This window comes from Melopsittacus undulatus, chromosome 4 (genome assembly GCF_012275295.1).
Source record: "Melopsittacus undulatus isolate bMelUnd1 chromosome 4, bMelUnd1.mat.Z, whole genome shotgun sequence".
Taxonomy (NCBI): Eukaryota; Metazoa; Chordata; class Aves; order Psittaciformes; family Psittaculidae; genus Melopsittacus; species Melopsittacus undulatus.
The window spans coordinates 6,382,547-6,405,688 of NC_047530.1; the positions used below are offsets into that span (position 1 = coordinate 6,382,547).

Genomic DNA, 23,142 nt, shown 5'->3' on the forward strand with positions numbered 1-23,142 from the left:
TAAACTGATTGCAGTTCTTTATTTAGGTCAGAGCTGAGGTACATAAAGGCAGCTCTTCCACTGCTGGCAATCAACCTATTCTGTGGAAAGACTACTAACACACACAGCTGCTGTTGGCACAGGACTGGGAAATTTCCTGGCAACATTCTCTTTCCAAAAGATGCAAGTGTTTCCATGAATCTCCTGATAGCAGTCAGAGAAAATTTGGTTTCTTAGATTTTATTGTTTACTGGGCAGTAAATGAAATGGAAGTGGTAGGGAATGCAGAATGCTGCAGAAAGGTAGCTACTTAAAGTAGCAGTGCAACCACCTGGCACGGCAGGGCTGTATGTTCTTGCAGAGGAAATGTGCCTGGATCATGCCCCACGTTTGAGGAATAAGGAAATATGGGACACGTTCCCAACCAAGTGTAGGATGGAGATGCAGGATTATCCTACTGGGTGATGGCAGTGAGCATTTTACTATCTTACTGAAAACCAAGCATGCTTTATAGTGTGTAAACAAGATGTTTTCATAAGCCTTGATAAAAACTTTAAAATATACAGCAAACTGAGATGTAACTCAGTTTACCCTAAAAAAACATTTTTAGGGTAAGAGTTGTTGCTTGATGGCTCATAATTATATTTGATGGTCTGTGCTAAAAATACCAATGTTCAGATCTAAACACCAGCAGACACTGAATGAGCTGCATGGGTGACGTGAAGGTCAAGTGAGATTTGGACACATGTAGGTACAAACACCGTCATGTAGGAACAAGCTGGAGTTTCTCAACTTAAGCTATGAATAGCTCATCTCAGTGTGTGCTGGGACCAAAGTGAACCGAAAGTGGAGGCACTTCCTGGAACACGTGCTGCTGGGTCTTGTCTTCCTTCAGCCACTGGCAGCTTTGGTGGAGTTTAATTTCAAAATTCATCCCACTGCCTATCAACTTGGGCAAAAATTGCATCAGGCCACACCAGATATAATGAATCTACTGTTCTTCCTCTAGCCAGATGTCAGTACCCTTCAGTTCACTTGGGAACAGGAACCTCCTCATCTGGAGGACAGTTTGTCCTGTATATTCCTAAGCAGCTTCCTTCAGAACAGTTCGCCTAGACTTTCCCCTTTTCCATTGGGCTTAGACAATATTTAAATTGCACAGCTGAGAGTTACGTTTCTTTCCTGCTTTCTCACTTCCCTGTACTTCTGCCTCCTCTTGCCAGATGCGTTCTTGAGTACTTACAAGTCTGTGCATTATCAGAACTTTGTGAAGTTTACCCTGACCATATAATGTCTGCTGGTTCTCAGTCATCTGTGGGAGGATGACGGTGACTGACTGTCCAGCTGTCCAAGGTATTACTGCTTTCACTACATGACTAAACTCTTTGTGAAATCCCATCCTCAGCCCTTTTCAGTTTTCCCTTAAGATACCTCCTTGAAGACTGTTTTGCCATGCTGCAGCCTGCCTTTGCTCCCTCCAGTCAGGTACTACAGCAAACCTCAAACCCTAAACTCCAATGTGTCTGGGCCTTTTGACTCTTCCTTTGCTGGTTAACGGGTGCCACGTGCCCTGGCTTGCTTAAATTTTCCTCTCAACCTTCAAGTCTCCCTCCTCCCCTCCATTGAGCTCTCACTTCTCCAATAGAATGGTAGAATAGTTTGGGTTGGTAGGGAACTTCAAAGCTTCTCTAGCTCAAACCCCCTGCAATGAGCAGGGACATCTTCAACCAGATCAGGTTGCTCAGAACCACATCCAGCCTGGCCTTGAATGTCTTGAACACCACCTTCTGGGACACCCTGTGCCAGTGTTTTACCACCCTCACTGTAAAGAATTTTTTCCTCACACCCAGCCTGAATCTCCTTTTAGTTTAAAACCATCACCCCCATCCTGTCACAACAGGCCTTGATAAAATGTCTCTCGCAATCTTTCTTGTAGGTCCCTCTTAAGAACTGAAATGCCAGAACAAGGTCTCCTCAGTCCTCCCCCAGACTGAACAACCCCAACTCTTTCAGCCTTACTACAACACAGAGGAGGAAGCAAGATGCTGCTGCCTTTGCAGGGCCCCTCATTGCAGGGTGCAGCTCTCCCAAAGGGGCTGTGTACTCATTTTGTGTCTCCACCGCACACAGTATTGAATATATATGCCAATATATATAAAATACAGTCCTATTTCAGAAAAGGTTTCCAGTTACATCTGACACCCGTAGCTGTCAGTGTTTCACTCTGACACCGTTTTTCTTGCCTGTTTTTAATCACAGTTTAACCACCCTCTATCAGTCTGGAGGGGGAGAACTCCCAGTACAGGAGGCACGGAGCTCGTTCCGCAGGGTGTTATGTACCATCGGGGTACCACCTGCCCTGCGGCCTTCGCACTCCGGGGCACCAGGCCGCGGCCCGGCGCACCCGAAGGGTTCCAGCGGCCATCCCCACTCCCGTTCCGCCCGGTGGGAGCCCCTCAGTGCGCCGGCGCGGCCCGGCCAGGCCCACCCCCAACACCCACCCCCTCCACGCTCCGGGCTCGACTCGTCTCGCCTGCCCTCCGTCTCCCTCCGGCGGCCGCGTGCAGCGTAGCCCCGGCGCCTCGCTGCACCGCGGTGGAAGAGCTCGTCGCTCGGCTAGCGCGGCCTGGTGGCGTTCTAGCTTCGGCTGCTCGGGCCTTGGTACCGCTCTCGGCGCCGCTTTTCGGGCCTGGCTCGGCGCTCGGCTGGTTCGCCTGGCCGGAGCTCGGAGCGGCGGCGACGACCGAGCACTGGGGCCGTTCCTTCCGGGCCCGGCCCCGGCCCCGCTCCGCCCGGCCCCGGCCCTTCCCCGGCAGGTAGGCTCCGGGCCTACGCGCTCAGCCCGACTCCAGGCCACGGCCCCACCGCCGCCGCTGGTCCCTGGGCGGGCGGGCGCGGCCGTCCCCGCGGCGGCGCCCTGCAAGGCGGCTGGTACCTGCCCGCGCGGGGCCGCGGGACCACGGCGGGAGGAGCGGGGCCGGCTCTCACCTCCGGGGCCTTTGTTCGGGGGCTCCGAGACCGCGGCCTTGCGGCGGGGGGAGCGCGGAGGCCGTTGTGGCCACGGTGGGCTCCGCGGGGCGGCCGCGGCTGGTGAGGGCGAAACCGGCGGAGCTCGGTTTGGGGCCGGGCTGGGAGAGAAGGGAGAGCGGCTCCGGGCCCCGGGGAGCTGCCCCTGCCCCCCCGGGCGCTGCCGGACACCGGGCTCTCGTTGGGTGCCTGGGACTTCCTTCTCCATCGCCCCCTTCCCTCCTGCTGCTCCCACAGGGCAACAGCATAGGCAAGGGCTTCCAGGCATCGCGGGGGGGGTAAGGTCAGGCTGCTTTAGGAGGCTAAAGTAATGAATGTTTTTGTTGTTGGTGTTTTCCGGCCTTAGCCAAATGAAAGGTGAAATAAGTGTTGTCTTGTCTGTTTCTCCTTCTGTTTTTTATCGTGTGTTGTACAACACTTGCGTGTGTAAGTAGCATTGTGTATAAAATGCCTTCATGTGTGCCCCTGGTACTATGACACTTGGTAACCTCTTTTCTTGTGAGGAAGCAAGCCTGGTTAATTCATTAGCTATAGAAACGCTTTTGTTTTCACCTACAACACATAGATTTATGTAGTGTTGAGGTTTTTGAGTTTACTTCTTGTTGTGTCAGTACTGTGCTTTCTGCTCTCTTTATTGAACAACTTTTGCAGCACAGTTCCTGCACTGAAACATTTCATCTTCAGCAGATGCTTTACGTGGTTACATGCAGTTTTCCCTGACCTGTGCTTTTATGGTATCATTCTGAAGTAAGAGACCAATTTGAGATCAGTTGTTATCAAGGTGTGAGCCAGTGCTCAGGAAGACCAGCTATAGCAATAAATACATCCAGGAGCAACGCTAAGTGCTGCTCCATTTTGTCCTCCGTATGAAATGTTCTTGGGTCTTTGTATAAAATCCCAGTGTGTTTTTCTATATTTGTCCTTGTTTATTGCACCACCCAGTTTGGTGTCCTCCGCAAATGTCATCTGGCTTCTCTGCCTTTGCCACTCCCATCCTCTTTCAAATTGCTAATGGGAATGTTAAAATGGGACCTAAGAATGACCTGCTGGTAATGTGCTGCCAACCCATTACTGGGCTGTTTAATTTTGTTGTTGGGTCAGTTTTCAGAACGTGGCATGGGGTTAAACCCAGGCAGATTTGAATGAGGCAGGCAACAGTAGCTGAAATTCCCTGTTAAATTCAAACTCCTTGTTTGCGTTCTGCAAGGCTGCTGTGATGTTATTCCTGATGTTCGTAACTCTTCAGGTCCTGTGCTCCACAATTGGTGTTGCTGTAGATAAATACTGTTTTAAGTTGGACCATTTGTGTTTCAATGGTAACAAATCAATACCTTGTACTCATCTGTCGATCTGTGGCAGCGTGGATGTTTACAAGCGCAGCAGTCCATTAGCATTTATATCTGTTCTAATACTTGGAATGAAGAAAGAACTTGGATCCAAGTATCTGGACTTGCCTTTTCAGATTCAGTTGCTGGGGAGTTTAGGCAGAATGTTTACTTTGCTGACAGCTTCTCCTTAGTTTTCTTTCTTTTGCCCTTTTCTGAGTCATAACTGACCCTTTGGATTCCTGTTTGGTTGTTTCCTACTTTCCCATTTTTCCTGCAGTACTTTAACACAATTGTAACAAGTTATAAAGAAGGCAAGCGATGATACTGTCTGCTGCTATCCCTTTGCTATAGGTTAGGCATTTGGAGACTTCTTTTTTTTGTGTCGTAATCTTATATGAAACTTTTGGAAAGTATCTTTCATGCCATGGTTAGCGAGTGAATTGGATTCAAGGCTATTACAAAATTATTGTCTCTGTTAATGCTTATTAGTTCCATTAAAACAAATAGCATTAAGGTACCTTTTTTCCCCTATTGAGTTTGTATTATTGGAGACCTGATAAAGGGCATAGTGCATATTTAATGGTTGCTTGTGTGTTCTGTATTAGTAGCTCTGCACTAACCTTGTAATGAGGGTGATAGAAACAAAATATTAATAAGGTGAGGACAAGAGACTTGTGGCTTTTGAAAGTGGTGTGCAGTGGAAGAGGATTAAAGTTAGAACTATTTTAATGGGAAGTTGTTATATGATGTAGCAGTCACTTAATGAAAGGCCCATTGATTGGGTCGCTTAAAACAAGAGACCTACAACAATTAGAATTGTTGTGTGGTAGCTGTTTGTTGCCTCCAGTTTGTGTAAACTCTTTGTTGAAGGCTCACAGGATGATGAGGTGCCAGGTCTGGGCGTGGAGAGAGTCCTCTTAATCTATGTGCTCACACAGATCCACTTCCAGTGTTCCCAGGGAGGGCTGTGCCAGCACAGCAATTCTTGCCATCTTCTTCCTGGTACGTAGCACTAATTCTCCACCTTGAGCAGTGCAGGATTTTAAGAGGAGTCTCTCACCCATGTGTTGGACACTTTCCTCTCCCTCCCTTTATATTTCTCCCACAGTCTCAGTCCAAGGTCACAAAGGAAAAGAGCGTCAAGAACTGAGTGTTTATCTTTGTTCAGAGTCTAAATCATCATTGTCTCCCACATCTTTAGCAGTAATACATCTTAGCATGAAGACTTTAGCTTCTGTGTAGATCATCTTAGCTTTTTTGGCTCGTTACCTTATTTGATTATTTCCATGTGAGCAGGAAATTATATCAGCTGTGCTTTATAAAATACGGTCTTGCTTCCCCTTGCTGTTTCTTTATTACTTGGATAAGGCACACATGTGTGAAGTGCAGTCTTGAATGCATAAAAGCTTCATCTTGTGGGTACCCGATGCTGCTTCTGCTACTCTACTGTTGGTGCTCCCAAATTTCTCGTGTGTACGGTGTCACTAGGGGGCACTTGGCTGTGGCTCTGGAGCTTGAGGACCCTTGATGTGACTTTTAATGTAAATACTGGATTTTGAATTGAAAATTTCTTTGCTTTCCTGTATAAATGAGAATAGTTCTCTGAAGGGGTTAATCTGAACTCGATGTCATTCTGTTGCTCTCTCTTCCTTTATCTTTTGCCCTAGTTCTCTGTTTTTCTCTCTGTCCCTCATTTCCTGCTATGTACGATGCTTAGCAAAAGATGCCATGGTCTGAGTATGGAATTGTGGAAACCAACTCTTAATCTTATGAATCTCGGCTCTTTTGTTTGATTTATCTTACAGCTTTAGGAAGAGAATAAGTATAATTTCACATCTTGTGGATTGGAACTCATATCTCTCTTCTCAAGAATTCATTAAGTATATGTGGAAATTGTAATAATAGTCATGAAAGTGCTTCATATTCTCGTTGGTAAATGAAACTGTCAGACTCCAGACACTGCTTGATCACTTAGTTTTATTTTTATTACTTCCCTTTTTATATTTACAATTCCTTTTCTGACCTTTAGGAGTTGATAGCTGCAAGTTTCTCTTCCACTTCTTGATCGTTTTGCTTTAAATAACTAGCAATTTTAAAGTTCTTCTAAGAGTATTATAGCTCATTTAATTCAGCCTGGGAAGGCAAATTAAGATTCTAATGGCAATCAGCTCCTTGTTGCAGTCATATAGGATCTTGAAATGACAATGACATCTTTGTAATATAATTGAATTTCTTAAGCTGTTTGTAGTTTCAATTTAAAACATGGCATTGAATTTTTTAATAATGAAGCACTATTACAAGTTATTTTTCTTTAGGAATCCTCTTCTGATTTATGTGGAAGTGCTTAGAGCTGTGGATACAACCTAGAGCTGTGTACCTAGTGCAAAAGATGTGCTTTGGAATTACTTTCCACATCTGTCAGACCTTAATCAAGGGAAAACTTCAGATTGCAGAATAATACTTTAGGGAATATCTTAAAACCTTTGAAGACTAAAACCGGAGCCATGTAATTAAAGTGGCTTCATAATATTAGTTTTGGACTTTGTTGCATAGTTGCATCATAAACTTACTTTCTCTGTCCTCCTAAGGCTTATTTTTTAGTGGGGTTTTCCATATTTAAGGGACTCTAAGACTGGAATCTGCATGATTCTAGTGTCTTAAATTAAGCTACTTTTGGGTTGTTTTTTTTTTAAGCTTAATCAAGGACACAGAAACAGAACAAAAGAATGGGTTCTAGTTTTTCCCTTTTCATTGTTTTGGTTAATCATGCTCAAGATACTTGTTTGCGATACCTCGGCAGACTGTTTTTGTTTGTGGGCTTGTTTAAAGGCTCTAGTCCAATGTAGCTTTATTTCTGGATTACTTTTATTTCTCATTTTCTGTTCATTTAGTTACTGCTGCAAGATAACCCCAAGTTGTCTCAATACAGAACGTTTTCTGTTTGGGGTTTTTTGTTTGTTTTAACCCAGGAATTGCTGAGAATCATAGAATAGTTGAGGTTGGAAAGGACCTTGAGATCATCCAGTTCCAACCCCCATGTCCCCCAAGGCTTCATCCAACCTGGCCTTGAACACTGCCAGGGATGGAGCATTCACAACTTCCCTGGGCAACCCATTCCAGTGCCTCACCACTCTAACAGTAAAGAATTTCTTCCTTATATCTAACCTGAACTCCCCCTGTGTAAGTTTAAACCTGTTACCCTTTGTCCTGTCCCTACAGTCATAGAATCATAGAGTTATAGAATAGTTAGGGTTGGAAAGGACCTTAAGATCATTCATTTCCAACCCTCCCACCATGGGCAGGGACACCCCACACTAAACCATGCCCAAGGCTTTGTCCAACCTGGCCATTCCCTAATGAAGAGTCCCTCTCCAGCATCCTTATAGCCCCCTTCAGATATTGGAAGGCTGCTCTGAGAACAGTCATAAAGCCCATGGGGAAGTACCACAAATGGAGTTAATGGACAACAGTCATGATGTCTGAGGAAAACGTAGCTGATCAGGTACATTGTCAGAAATTCCTGTGACCCTGTTACTTTCTACTGAACATAGTCCTGTTCCTCCAGCACTTCTCTTAAGTTTTGATCCTTGGAACTGTTCTGGATATGAGTCATATCACCCTTTTTTGAACCTATTTTGTTGTTGTTACAGCATTGTTCGAATTCCAGTGTACATAGTTCAATTACTTACCAAACTAGGACTCTTTTAGTTGTCTTGTTTGTTTAGCTGAAGAAATGCAGTGCAAAGAGGGGAAATCAGTTGGATTTCTTTGTTGCATTGGTTCTGCATAAACTTGTCTTGTTTTGCTCAGTCTTGGGAGTGGAGACCCAATGAAAAGTGTTAGTGGGTATGAACTGAATCAATATCTTTAACAAAACTGCTGGTAGAATTCAGGTCTTATGTTCAGGATAGCATTTCTGGATCTTGTATAGTATTGTTTCATGGAAGTTGTTGGCATCATAATCTCCATTTGCAGAGGGGGCGGAAAACATGGAGTATAAAGAAGGAGGGGAACTGAAAACTCCCTGCAGCTGTGTGATTGCTCACATATATTCCAAATTGGTTTAGGCATCTGGTTTCTTCTTGCAGGTCTCCTGTCTGTGGGTTTCAGAACTAGGTTTTATTGCTTAATCAGTGGAGCTTCTGTAAGAGAAGGAGGGGTTGTGCAATCTGGAGTCACTGACAAGACTTTCTTCAATAGGCACAATGTTTTCTTTGCTCTTTTGAGCTTCTGAAAGACATGGGGGTCTTGATAAAGCAGTTTGTCAAAATTAAACTGGGTAAAATACAAGGGAAACTGATTTGTTATAGAAAATGCTTTGAGGAAATAACATGTCTTGTGACTACAGCCTACAAGAGGATCACTGGCAGCAAAGATAAAGCACTTTAGACTGTACTGCTGCATACAGTGTTTTCACTGTATCATCACAAGTCTGATGATCTTCTGCTGGTTCTTGGAGAACCCACCCACATGTACAATAGTGGGAATGCTCAATTATGACTAACACTTATTAAATGAAAATGTATTTAATACAGTAAAAAATACTCTGGGATATCAGCAAGATATTGGAGGTTTCAAAGCCTGAGATGCAACAGTTTCATTTGGAGTAAATGAAAGGGGATGCTTTCTTGTTAGTGCTGGATACTTTACTGAAGAGCAGACATTCTGAAAACAGAAGTTACTGGTGATGAGATAAGGAGCCCATGGCCAGAGCTGGTGTAGTTCAGAGGACTCATAATCAGTTTTTTGTCTTTTTCTAGAGATAAGTTTGCCTGTGTTTGTGCAGGTCAATGACATGCTTCATTGTTCACAACTGTTTGGGTTTTGTTTTGGTTTTCTTTTTAATACAAACTATACAGCTTGCACTGGCCTGTAACCTATGCAAAGCATACCCATTTTAGAGGCAGTGCATTTTGAAAGCCTTAAAACTTGACAAAAGGATTTTGAAACAGAAACTACCAGCACATGCTTTTCTCCAGGGAAGCTTATACGTTCATTCTCTCTATGGTTCCCGGATTGCAAAGCCAGAGACAGCTTTTATGTTTTACTTGATGTTGCCTCTTTCTTCATCAGTCACTTGAGACCTCTTTGGGCAGCAGAATTGCCTGCAGTTATTTGGACATTTATATCTTTTGGATAGAACTCCCATTACAGATTGCTCTTACTGTTTGCAGCTTTTTTATCTTATCTTTTTAAACACTGGTAGAGCTGTTTATGTTGTTTCTGTACATACGCATCAGGAAAGGCTTTTAGTGTTGGGCTCAGCACGCAAGCAAGCCGTCCTTTGGAGTGCTAATAGATTTGTAGGCTGTGAGCTGAAGGCCACATGAAGTAACTTTTTCTTTTCCCCCAGTGGAGAATGGAATAACATGAGGTAGTTCTCTGATATCTCCTTTGCATCAAAGCCAGCTGCACTCCCAGAATGGTGGTACTGACTCTCCACAACATTAATAGCACCAAACATGTTGTAAGGGGGGGAATGGCATGTTCAGAGATGGGACCATCATCTCTGTAAAGTGCTCATGTTTCTAACTGGAACTGTAAACCACTGCATGATGTATAAAATATCTTGGCATCCTTTCTATATGGCAATTTGAATGTGCTTCTTTTTATTCCCCTTCTTTCCCTACCTTTTTGTCAGTGTTTTCAAGGAGTTCTGTACCCCTACGAAGTATTACTCTGTCCCTGGCAGTATTCAAGGCCAGGCTGCACAGAGCCTTGGGCAGTATGGTCTACTGTGACCCTGCTCATGGCAGGGGGGGGTGGAACTAGATTATCTTAAGGTCCTTTCCAACCCTAACTGTTCTATGATTCTGTGATTACCAATTTGCTGCTTCACTTAGGTTTTCTAGGGGTTCAGTATCTGTAAAAGTGACAATTACAAGTGAGCTTCTATGGCTCTGAGGCTGGGGATTCTTAAGGCTTCTTTGAGGACAGCTGGCGCAGAGCAAGTAAAGGACTTGGGGTTGGGCTGTGTAATGCTTTCCAACACTGTAAACAGCCCAGCATGCTGTCCTAAAATGCCCTGAGGGGAGAAAATTTAGGGAAAGAAAGCTGCCAATTATAGAAAGATTTATGACTCTTCACTTTCAGAATTTCTCTGGTGCCCTGGACGGCATCCAGGGCATCATATAATGATCTTCCAGTTGCTGGACTCCACTTTTGGTCATCCTGATTATAAAAATACCCCTTCCAACAAGAAGAAAATAGAAAAGTACCAACCCCAGCAACATTCCTTGTTTTCATGGTCAGCTGTCTATCAGTTATGATAGCATGGGTGTTTGTAACAGAAGCTGTTACTGAATCAGTCCACCGCTTGCCTGGACAGGTTTGATCCAGTGAGCTGCAAGTTTTCTTTGTGCTGAGGGCTTGAGAAGTATTTTCAAACCCACTGTGTTTCATTTAAACCTTGTTAGTCAGATGGCTACTGAGTAGCTATAAATATGATTGGTACTTGCATGGTTTGTGTGCTAACATGCCAAACATGCTGTCATAGTTTGGCTTCTTATGTTTGAGCAGAATGTTTGGAGTTGGTGGGTATTTTGACTAGATTAGAGAAGGAACTCGGTCCTTTAAAAAACAATGACAATAAGGCCCCCAGACCTGAACATATGATTCAGTAATACAGTTAAAAGTTCCTCCTAAAGTGAGTGAAGGCAATGCCTCTGTCTATATCTGTTTCTCCATTTGACAGCTGTAATTTTCTTTGCCAGACTGAAGTGTTGCTGAATCTGTCACCAGGTTGTGGAGAGCAGTTATTGTATTCAGGCTAATTCAGGTAAAGGAGTAAACTTTCCATTATGATGCATGGATAAAGCTTGGCTCCGAAAGGGATCTGGGGTAACACTGACGTGCCAGCCCCACTAGAGAAGGGTACGTTCAGTGTTTTCTGAAGTGATCCCAGCTTTTAAAAACATTGAACAAATCAGCAGGGTCCTGTGTAGGCATCGGAGTGCGAGTTTCCTTTGTTTTCTTTTCAAATGGGATAAAGAGGTGAGTCAGAATAAGCTGAAAAAGCCAAGGACAGTCCCTGAGGGAAAACCATCAAGTTCAGACATGCACGGAAGGCTCACACATGGCATGAGTGTTACAGCCAAATTAGAACACATCTGCAAAGACCTAGATAAGCTGTTTTAAGGTAGGTACTTGATTCTTTTATTGTGAAGAGGACTTGGCCTTTCAGTGAGGTGAATACAAGAGGTTCACTAATTGCAGTTGTAGGTGTTACCTGCTTCTCTATTTTGCAATCGGTAAACGTGGCATAAAGATGTTTGTTAAACCTCCTGATTTCCTTGTTGCTGTTTTACTTCAGGGAACATTAGTCCTCCTGACAGGACTGAAATGTTGCTAAGCTGTCAGAGCTTGTTCTTTCTCATGAGTAACTGGGTTGTCCTGCTTGTAAGTTATCGGGATCTTTTAAGTTTCTTGTCCTTTACAGCTACTGAAAGGCTATTCCAAAGCTTAATGTTTGAGATCTCTGCAAGCTTTGAGCCTGTTCTGCCTGCAAGTCTTGTCTTCCTTTTGTGTCCGGTTTATATCTTGGGATGTTGTAGTTCTTACTCCTTGAATGCACCCCTATAGAATATCCACCTACTGCTTTCTTAATTTTGCTAGATGAAACTAGACCTAAGGTTTCCTCCTGTAAAATAGGCTTTTTGTTGCCTGTCCTCTGAGCTGTCCTCCCCTCTGCACTGCTTACCATCTGAATCCAGTCATTGCTGAAAATGGGTGGCTGGGGCTGTTTGCAGAATCCTGATGAGGATTTATTAGCATTTAGTGAAAAAAGGGGTTTGGGTTAGTGATTCCTGTATTATACTGTGCTTTTGGCTCTATCTACTCCAGTTATCCTTGGTTTGGCTTTTTTGGATTTGGGCTTTTTTAATCTGCACGGTCATGCTGCAAGTGGATTCTTAAAAGCATCATCTTTAGTTTTTGTGTTGCTTTCCAATAAGGCTTTTATTTTGTAGAATAATTCCTACCTAATGTTTGGCTGACTTTCATGGATTCATGAAAGAAGGCTTATTTTACACTGCAGAGTTCAGCTTCTCTAAAATAGATGATCCCCATGCTGTTCACATTAAGGGTCAGGGGATTTCCAGCTAGCTTGAATTTCTTTGTGGTGAATTTCTGTTCTAGGAAGATGGATGCCTTTACTTGTTCATCACTTCAGTACCCTTTATTGTACTTTTGCAATGAAAACTGGTCTGCTTTATTAGAACTCATTTTCCTGGCTTATCTCTTCACACAGCTCCTCCCTGTAAGCAGCAGCTGCCTTAAATCATCTGCTCAGGAGGCTTTTTTAGGGCGAGTGGGAGGACAGAAAGGTTTGCCAATGACCATTCTGTGTTCTGCCATTTAACAATTCAGCTCTTTGTAGGTACGTGGAGCTTCTTCCCCCCGTATGTGTGGTTTTGCTTTTCTAAGTTGCCACTTCCTTCTCTGTTGAATATTGATAGATTTGTTCAGTGTAACATGAACTGAGGAGGATTTATCTTTACATCTTTATGTTCTGAGGGGATGACAGAATATGTGCATGCTGCTGGGATCAGAAGGCAATAGCGTTGCATCAGCATTTGGTTTATGTATTCTAAGAAACTCTTGTTTCTGGAGAGCTTTGTGTAGCAAACTCCAATGTATGAGACCATTCAAAAGTTGTATAATTTGGTTGCTGTTGTATTTAGTTCCTTCAGAGAATTAACTTTTCTCCCCCCTAGAAAGCTGGCACTAAAAGCATTAATCTGTGCCATTGTGCATTACTTGAGCGAACTCTTGTTCTAAGAGCAATCTAGATGGAAAGATGGTGTGCAGACAGGCAAAATGAATCATCTTGATGAAATTGGCCAAGATACCAATGCAGTGTAAGGTTTTGCTCTGATACAGGGTTGTTTTCATGTGTTGTAAGCTATTGTGATGGAGTTGGAAGTAATTTGGGCTTGAGGTCTCTCAATTGTCTGACCTTTGCAATGATAATAATTCCTATTAGTGAAATTGGAATAATTCCATGAAGACTCCTCTGTTATATAGTCAATTTTTTAACACTATTCCAGTAGCTGTCAGTCACTCTTCCTGGACAGGACCTAATTCTTCAAGATGTAAAGACTGTCTATTCATAAATCTCTTTTTCCTTATAGGAGAGCAGGAGATGGAGGGAAAAGAAAGAGTTTCAAGGGCAGTTTTTTATTCTCTGTAGTTGTGTATGCCTGGGGCATGTGTACAAAGGGCTGGATGCTTTCAAAAACCTTTCAAAGTTATCTTTGGCTGCAGAAATGCCAAAAGTGGGCCTCATTAATGGAAGAAGGTAGCAAAGGCTGCAGGAGAGAATAGATTTTTCTCTTAACTCTAGTCTTTTGGGATTTAAAGTTCTTACTGCATCTAGGTGATGAAGGTAAAAGCTGCCTGTCTTATCATTCTCTTCTAGGTTTCCATGAAGATAAACAAGTGAAATGTGGATAGCCTGTTGGTAGCTTGGTGGTGGTTGTCATCTGGAACCTGCTGGTGGCTTCTCCCAGTAGCTGGTGTCACGTTGGCTGCTAAGAGCCATGAAGGTTGTACCGGAGAAGAATGCTGTCCGCATCCTGTGGGGTAGGGAACGGGGCACCCAAGCCTTGGGTGCTCAGCGGCTCCTGCAGGAGTTGGTGGAGGATAAAACTCGATGGATGAAATGGGAGGGCAAGGTAAGGTTGTGGGACAGAGATGCATCGCTTGACTCCAAAGTGGGGGAAGGGAGGAAGGGATATGAAATAAGTTGTCTTGTGATTGTACATTTGCTTTGTTACCCTTGATGTGCTCTCTGGCTTTGTTCAGTTCCTGCAGTGATGTGATACTAGATATGTTCCTGCAGCGGGTTCCCCTTGTTGTCTGTGTGGCTTACAGTCAAAGTATGATCATATGACACTTGCAACACTTCCTGCTTTGTTGGCTTTTTCAGAAAGTTGAGTTACCAGACAGTCCACGCTCCACCTTCTTGCTGGCGTTTAGTCCAGACAGGTAATTAATTCCTAGTTCCTTCCCTGTTTCAGCAGTCTCCTTACACTACAGAAGTGATGGAGGCTTGTGCCCATTTGCCTGTCCAGCCCCGAACAGCTGAGTGAAACTTTTGACTCCTGATGTGCATGGATGGAACGTGTGCATCTTCCTAATCTCACAGCTTCCAGTTTAGCTGGTGTTTAATTCCTGAGGTACCCAAGTGATGCATAGTTCTAAGGAAAAAGGATCTGTGTGGCCACCGTGGGATTTCATAAGAAACTTGAGGGTGTTTTAGCACAACATGCCAAGTGATCTGGCACACCCACTGGGATATCTAGGACTACAGAAGAGAGCAGAAGGATGGGTGTATTGGAAGCAGAAATGGAGGTGGGGGATTCTTAGTCACTTGGTTTGACAGTGGTTGAGATGGTGTGGAGAACTGGGACTATTTATTTGCCCCAAACTGTTACTCAGGAGTTTCTTCTGAGCTGCATGCTCATTCTGACTTTCAAGGTCAAGTTTGTGCTTGCTGGTTGGATGAGCTCATGTTTGCATGGACCCTGAAATCTGGCTACAGGAAGTGTTGTGGCCATTGGTGAAACAGTAGCCTCATACCCTTTGAGCACTGTGTGGGAGAGCTGTTGAGTTAGGTGTGAACGGGCCCTGTTGAGATGAAGCTAACCATGGTCTGGTTTTGCTGTATTCTTCTCATGCTAATGTTTATCCCACCTTCTGCATTCCCAGGACCCTAATGGCTTCCACACATGTGAACCACAACATCTACATCACAGAGGTGAAAACGGGCAAGTGTGTTCATTCTTTGGTTGGGCATCGCCGCACTCCCTGGTGTGTCACCTTCCATCCCACCATCCCGGGCCTCATTGCGTCAGGATGCCTAGATGGGGAGGTTAGAATTTGGGATTTACACGTAAGTCTTGCTTGAAACTTCTGTGCCTTTGGTATTTGGTGGGTGGTGGCTTTTTTTGTCTGAGTTTGTTTCCCAAATATTGCCTGGTAAGAGCTGTTTGGAAGCTTTGCTGGTATCTGTCTCTAACAGCATAGAACAGATCATAGCCATCCTCCTCTGTCTAGAGAGGAGGTGGCAGATTCTTCATTCAATCCCACCAGATAGGTGGGTTGTGCTCCTTAGCCATGCCTGTTTATTTGATTAGAGTGATAATGCTGGAGAACTTTGTACAGGGTACCTGTTTAGTTTATGTGAAAGACGTGCTGTTTTTGTTCCACCGAGTATATCTGAACTCTTCATTAGAGGAGCTGCTGCTCTGCCAGCTCTTGTGACTGGCACAGGGACAAAACCCATATACGTACCTGGTTGCTTTGAAATGCAGTGTTTTTGCAGGCTGCTTGAGACACACCTACAAAAATACATCTATGGTCGCTGTTAGAAGTAGCATTATGTACTAGGTATGACGTATGACCTTGCATTGAGAGCAGCTGTTGTTGCTAAGAAAGCATGTCACTTACATGCTCTAGACAGAGTCTTGGAGAGATGGAAACCTAATGATCTTAAACTCTGTGATAAACTGCTTGTGATTCTTGACTCCTCATTCAGGGTGGAAGTGAGAGCTGGTTCACAGATAGCAACAATGCCATTGCATCGCTTGCTTTTCATCCTACGGCTCAGCTCTTGCTGATTGCAACTGCCAACGAGATACATTTCTGGGACTGGAGTCGTCGGGAGCCCTTTGCCGTGGTGAAAACAGCTAGTGAAATGGAGCGGGTCAGGTGAGTTCCTGCTTCCACGAAAGAGAACAGTTGTATGGGATTAATGGTCAGATTTGGGAAATGAGGGGGGGCGAATCCCCTGGGATGCTGCACTAAGACAGTCGAGAGGGTTATTGCTTGCAGCTCCTTGACTCAGCTGGTAGAAAGAGTTCTATGGGCAGAAAAAAAAGGCAATTGGAAGGAATAGATCAGCTTGGATGTTGAAATTTGTGCCAAATAAATGCCCAGAATCTACTTGATGTTCGTTTGTCAGCTTAGTAATTAAACTTGTCAGCAATAAGTTGAGAGAACCCAGAAGTTGTTGGAAGAGAGTTGCTGAGCCATTGCTTTGATGCAGTTACAGAGGAAACTGCATTGCTGGAAACTTGATGCCTTCTTTTGAGCAGCTTGAAATAAGGCAATGATTCAAAGTTAATTTCTCCCTTTGTACCAATTTCCAGTTTATAGTATATGTACTCCTTAAAATTTCTTGGCTACTGCAACTGATACCACAGTACTTGGTTCCAGCTTTTAACTTCTGTATAGTGTTGCTGTGGACTATAAAATAGCTGCAGTCTTCAGCTTGATATGTACGTTTCTTTCTTCTCAATGCATAAACTTTTTGGCATCCTTCAGAAGAACATGATGGTAACGTGGTAATGTTCTCACTGCAAGTATTTCACATGGGATTTTCTTCCCTGCTGCGTCCAGCTTCCTGTGTCAATGTGCAATGTGACCTGATGATTAATACTCTGGCTCTGCTTTTGTTTTAGGCTGGTACGGTTTGATCCCTTGGGACACTACTTGCTCACAGCAATTGTTAACCCTTCTAACCAGCAGGTAAGGGGAATGTGTTGATTGGCTAATTACAAGATGTTCTCCATACATTAACCCAGTCTGTTCCTAAGCAGCCTTGTGCCTTTCTGAAAACCTGAAGTCCTAAGCCAAGTTCTGTCTTGCCTTAATTGGTCGCATGAATGATCTTGTGTTACATTCAGGGCTGTTAAAGACCTCTTCTAAGTGTGTTTGTTTTGCCCTCACTGTCTCATTAATAGTGGAATAGATGTCCCTAATGGCCCTGCTGTTTCAGTTCTCTTGTGACATTCTGCTGGATTTGAAGCTATGCAAGGTATTAACAATGCTCACTGCTGCTGACACTTGGGTGCTTCTGTTCATATGAACAGTGTATTGTCAAAGCTCGCTGGGCTGTAGAAGAGATCATTTGGATCCATAGAATGAACTTTGAAATAGTCTCACCTCTTTTCCTGCAAGTCAAGGCCTCTAGGAAGGGACTTAGAGCATCCTTTCATCTTGGGATGGTAGTTGCCTTTCTGCTGCTTATTTGGAAGTATGGGATTTTGCTGCAGGGTGACAGAACTCTGTCTGCTTCCCTCTGCAGAGTGATGAGGAAGTGGAAATCTCGGTGGACAGCACAGAGATGCCGCATTACCGCCAGCGCGCTATCCTTCCGTCTCAGCCTGTGAGGCGCACACCCCTCCTTCACAACTTCCTGCATATGTTGTCCTCCCGCTCCTCTGGCATACAGGTGGGAGAGCAAAACAGTGTTCAAGACTCTGCTACCCCATCCCCTCCACCGCCTCCACCACCACCACCTCCGCCTCCAGCCAGTGAGAATTCAAGGGCATCTGTCTATAACAGGCTCCGAGAGCGTGTCAGCTATCCCACAGCAGAGTGCTGCCAGCACTTGGGGATGTTGTGCCTTTGCAGCCGATGCTCTAGTGCAAGACTTCCTTCTTCTCTCTTCCCACACCAGGAAAACGCACCCTCCACGTCTTCTGGGGCCACTGGCACTTCCTTCTCCTCTGTGCAGACAGAGCCTTATCAACCCCCAGAGCAGGCATCCGTAGTGCAGGAGGAGCAGGGTATACTTAACAGGCCCTCTGCTTTCAGCACAGTTCAGAGCAGCACTGCTGGCAACAGCCTGCGCAACCTTAGCCTGGGCCCCACGCGGAGGTCCCTCAGCGGGCCCTTGGCAGGCCACCAGTCCCGGTACCAACAGTCTGCAAGAGAGATGGCTTCAGGCTTAGGTGGGTCTGACTGGTCCAGGACAGTGCTGAACATGAGCTCTCGGTCAGAGCTGGAAGCCATGCCTCCCCCTAGGACCAGTGCCTCCTCTGTGAGCTTGCTGTCAGTGCTGAGACAGCAGGAGGGAGGTTCCCAGGCATCAGTCTATACCTCTGCAACAGAAGGGAGGGGCTTTCTGGCCCCAGGGGCTGAGGTGGACAGTGGTAGTAGTGCTGGCCCGAGCAATCCGGCCAGCATCCGTAATGAGCTCCAGTGTGATTTGAGGCGATTCTTCCTGGAATATGACCGGCTTCATGAGTTAGATCAGGGGATTGGTGGGGAGCCCAGCCAGTCGCAACAGGCTCAAGAAATGCTCAACAACAACATTGAGCCTGATCGGCCGGGTCCCTCCCATCAGCAGACTCCACACAGCAGTGAAAACAGTTCCAATTTGTCCCGGGGTCACCTGAACCGCTGTCGCGCTTGTCATAACCTGCTGACCTTTAACAATGACACCCTGCGCTGGGAGAGAAGCACGCCTAGCTACACAGCAGGGCAGGTCCAGAGCACGTTTGAGGGTGTACCTCCAAATACCAGCCAGGTGCAGCCTGCAGAGAGAACCGAGGGCAGAGCTCCTGCCTCTGGCAGGCTGCAGCTGGGCAGCTCTTCCACCCCGCAGGAGGAGAGGACCGTGGGAGTGGTCTTTAACCAGGAGACGGGGCACTGGGAAAGAGTTTACAGCCAGTCGGCTTCAAGCAGACCTGGGAATGTATCACAGGAGGCCTTAAACCAGGAAATGCCTGAGGAAAGCTCAGAGGAGGATTCACTCAGGAGGTAAGATATATGCTTGGCCTTCCTCCTATTTTTGTTCTCTTACATCTTTCCCATCTAGTCTGAGTTTTTCAGTATTTTCAGAGCTAAAAACCTTTTCTCATGTGTTATTTGTGTAGATGAAAACAGAGACCTGGCACTGATGTCTTTTATAGCTGCCATTGTCATGCTGCAGATAGATTCTGAAGATTAAGGACAGAGGCCAGGCCTCTCAATAGGAAAGGAGGATGATAGTACAGGAGGCAAAAGAATGGGGTCTGGCAGCAGATCTCTGAGGTGAACTGTGCTCATCGTGTTTGCCAGACACTCCAGAAGGGTGGGAACACAAGATGTGCTACGCTGTCCTTTGTACCCCATCCTGCACATGCTCCACATGGAGAATCTGTATGGAAAACTGGGCATGAGCGGTAACAACTGCTTTCTTCAGTGCTCTGTCTTGTTGATGTGGTTGTTGTTAAGTTGGAAAACAGTCATTTCCTTGGCATTGTAAGTAGGGCAAAAAAGGTCAAAGCTCTGTGCCTTTGGGCATATACCTTAGCTGTGGGTTAAACCCATGCAGTTGGCTTGCCCTTGATAAAGAGGTAAGTTTTGAAAGTGGGTCTCGTTGACCCATATTTAGGATGAGACAGTTGGGAGCATGCTGATCACTGCACATTTTAGGCTCTGCTTTAAGAAAGTGATTCTCTTTTGGAAGGACTTTATACATACTTCACACATGTGTTGCAAGAAACAACGAGCCAAATTGAACTTGCACCAGGAAGGATCTGTGCTTTGGGTGAAAGTGTCTCCACTGGCTGGTATGGACGATTCAGCTACATTGGCACTTTGGATAGGTTTCCCTACTGGATTTCAGTTTGACAACCTAACCATCAAGTGATGTGTTCTTGTCAGAGGAAAGGTCCAGTCTTGCTGTTTCTTGGAAATGGATGCTTTGTGCTGTAGGAAAGCAAAGTTTCCGGGTTGGATGCAGTTGTAACTGACTGAGGATGCTTTGTACACAGGAGTGCCTGAGGAAAGGGAATTCTCTCCTCTTTCCTGCAGATAAGCTGATTATACTCAGACTGGAACAGTGGCTGCCTTTCTTGTTCCTGTAGTTGCATAGCAAATCAGTGGTGGTGGTCATAAAATTATTCATCTGCTTCTAAATCCTTGTCCCAGTTTTTTTAATAGCCTTCCACAATGAGAGTCTGAAGCTGATTACATGGTAACTGCTTCTTTCTTGGGCCTGAACTTACCTGCCTTTGGTTTAAATCAGATATCCTCTAGTCCCCTATTAAAGAGCAGAGAGGTGAGAAGGAGCTGACAGATTTAACTTTAAAATGGCACTTGAGTAAGTCTGATATTACCTTTCTTTTGAAATAGCTTTGCCTGCTCATATAATGTCCACTGCGTGGCTTGTTCTCTGGGCTGAGGCATTGTAGCATCAGAAATAATGGGGGCAAGTAGCTGCTTTATTGATTAGGCAGTTGCCACATATATACATACAAGAATTGGGTGAGATGCTGCCTAACAGCTGGAGTCCTGTGGCTAGACCTCTGGGTCACTGTTACCTGTAGCATTTGTGAAGGGTTAGTTGCCTACCTGGTCACCTGTGCAAATTGGTGCTTTTACTGAGGCATTAATTGGGAGCGTGTAGTTTGATGGGTGAACTGAATTCCAGGGAACTCCTCTAACAGATGAAACCTTTAGTGAAACTCTTTTGGCAGAAGTTGCTGAGAAGATCATGGGGACTCCTTTGTTTTCCCAGTCTTCTGCTTCTTTAACCGGGCCTTTCTCAAGAGCAGGCATGGCAGGGTTTCTGCTTCCCCTGTAACTGGAGTTAACTGTACTGGGGTGAGGAAGCTGGAAGCAGTGAGCAGTCTGGTATGAAATGCTCATGGCAGTTTCCTTGAAGTAAAACTTAATTTTCTTTCCTGTTAAACACATTGGGTAGACTTGGGAGACTTAAGGAACCTTTCCTCTTTAAAGAAGCCCTGCACGTGGGATAGCCACATCCTGCAGGTGTAATTTTCTGCCCTTCTCAAATTAGCTGTTCTGTTTTTCCTTATAGAGCAATAACAAGTCAACAAGCACACATTTACCTAATTTTTGTAGAGAATGAACATCCTCACACCAAATCATCTTGTCTCCCAGACCTAGTGTGTGCTTCCACAATGGGAAGGGCTGGAACCTCTCCTGCACAGCAAAGTCCAAAATGTCTGTTAACCTTTGCAGCCACAAAAGCATGCAAATGGGTGGGTAAGGGTCATGAGATGTAAGCTGTGTAATGCTGAAAGTGCTGGGGAAATAAGAGGGAGAGTAAGCTTTCAGTACAAGTGATAACTGCATACACTTTCAGTCAATTTTGTGCCTATGGACCTTAGTTTAGTTCTAAGCATTGGGCATCCATGTATTTGCTTTGTAACCTGCCTTCTGTTCTTTGTCTCTCCGTTAGATGTCCTCATTGGGCAATTGAGCTCTATTCAAAGGCCATCTGAAAAACTTAAAGATAACATTTTTACCTGGGAATTGTGTGCATATTCTCATTTCCTCTGCATGGGCAGGATCCATTCCTTGACCTGTCTTGCCTGGCTGAGAAGTAGCTTGCTGGGAGGACATTGCCACAGAGGGTCAATTAAGTTAATAGGTAGTTTAATGAAGGCTGTTCTTTGAATTCTGTTGATGCAGCTACGTCAGCTGGGTAGGGAGAGAATTTTGCCCTTTCTGATGATGCTGGGCTAATTATCTTGGGCTAATCACAAAGGCATTAAGAAGCATGTAATGAAGCTATTCCTGACTAACAGCTCTGGTACCTCTATTAGGAGGAACATGTCACTGGGAGCCTTGGCAGTACAGCAGTGCTGTCACATTCAGCTTGGCCTGAAAGCAGCATGGGCGTTGAGCTGTGTGTGCTTCTTGAAGCTGTGTCAGTGAAGTATGAAATTAGGGAAGGTTTATGGTCTACCTTAAGCAGAAGTTATTGAGACTGAGCTTCAGCTTTTCTGGTGTTCTTCAGGCTGATCTCATTAATTCAAATGTAGGGTTTTTTTTCTCTGGATCTATCTTTGCGCATTTCTAACATCAAAGTGAAAAGAGCCTCAGAAATCCCTGGAGTTGCCATGTGAAATGTGCTGCATAAAATCGGTGTTACAAGCTATTGGCAAGATCTGCATGAAGGAAGGAACCGAGCAACAGATGATGAGTTTAATTTTTCTATAACTTCATATTAATTAAGAAATGGGTTGAGGAAGCATGTGTTAATACTGTAATCTTAGTGAGGGAAAAGATCCTCTCAGTACTTTTAAGCCATTTGTGCTGTATGGGTCAATTCAGGTTGATAATGAAAAGCTGAACTGGGAGTGAAACGGGATTCTTTGAGTCAGCTGCTTGTTTGAGAGAAGCTAGTGCCACCTTCTAAGATGATATATAGAATCCTAGCAGTGGTCTCCACTAAAATGCGTTTCAGCTCATCAGTTAATGACAGGTACAGTGCAATGCTGACTAATAAAACTGATCCAGATCTTCAGATGCCAACTCTTGGCTGTTTTGACACCAGTGATATAACTAGTGTGTTATTACAAGAAAAAAACAAGTGCTCTGGCTTTAAATCTGGTGTTGTTTCTGAGTTCTGGCATGGCACCTCAGGCCACAGTCTCTGTAGAAGGGATGTAAGGAGCAAGTAGTGGCATGTGGATCCCTGTTGACATGTGTTCAAATTTATCATGTGAAACAATCCCTAGAAAGGGGGAAAAGAAAAATACACAAAGGGAAACTTGTCCTCTACACTTTCAAGATTTAGCTGATTGTAACGTACTAAGGGGGCAATTCTGTTACTATTTACCTGTCTCTTTTGACTAGAGATTTGAATTAATTACTGCAAATGAAAGATGAGTCCTGTCAGGCAGGTTTACATGAAGCCTGTGTTTCATGAGGAAATGCTTACTATCCTTATTCTTCCATTAAGAAGCTTTGTCTGGCAATTATGTTAAACCTCTGTAACTGCTCCATTGCACTCATTCTAGAGGTCAAATTCTGCAGGCTGTATTATGAGTAACTTCTGTGCCTGTGACTTAAGAATGCATAATATTTTCACCCTGCCTCACCTATTTGGTTTGGCAGACAAGGTATGGGCTGCTGAAGTTATCTTACAATCTGAAAAGTCTTTTGAACTGTTCTGGGTGATGGTTTTGCCATGCACACAGGTAGAAAGGAGTGTATGTGAGATGGGGGAGTTTGTATTGTCTGGGGGCACTTGCATAAACTCCTGTATTTTGCTTGTGGG

General features: G+C 44.6%; 1 protein-coding gene across 4 annotated transcripts in view; it reads left to right on the forward strand.

Annotated features, from left to right (window-relative positions):
* The first annotated feature begins 2,634 nt into the window (after positions 1–2,634).
* The window catches only part of AMBRA1 (autophagy and beclin 1 regulator 1), a 131,024-nt gene continuing 110,516 nt past the window's right edge, over positions 2,635–23,142 (forward strand). Inside the window, exons 1-8 of one of the 4 annotated variants that reach the window (XM_034061665.1) lie at positions 2,642–2,795; positions 13,753–14,008; positions 14,263–14,321; positions 15,045–15,228; positions 15,874–16,046; positions 16,799–16,865; positions 17,425–17,571; positions 18,730–18,884. In XM_034061665.1, the coding sequence (XP_033917556.1) occupies positions 13,874–14,008; positions 14,263–14,321; positions 15,045–15,228; positions 15,874–16,046; positions 16,799–16,865; positions 17,425–17,571; positions 18,730–18,884 (920 nt within the window). In that variant the 5' untranslated portion in view covers positions 2,642–2,795; positions 13,753–13,873. Of the gene's footprint in view, positions 2,796–12,694; positions 12,712–13,752; positions 14,009–14,262; positions 14,322–15,044; positions 15,229–15,873; positions 16,047–16,798; positions 16,866–17,424; positions 18,885–23,142 lie in introns of those variants that run through there. The other 3 variants (XM_034061664.1, XM_034061663.1, XM_031053549.2) reach the window with 3 other exon arrangements.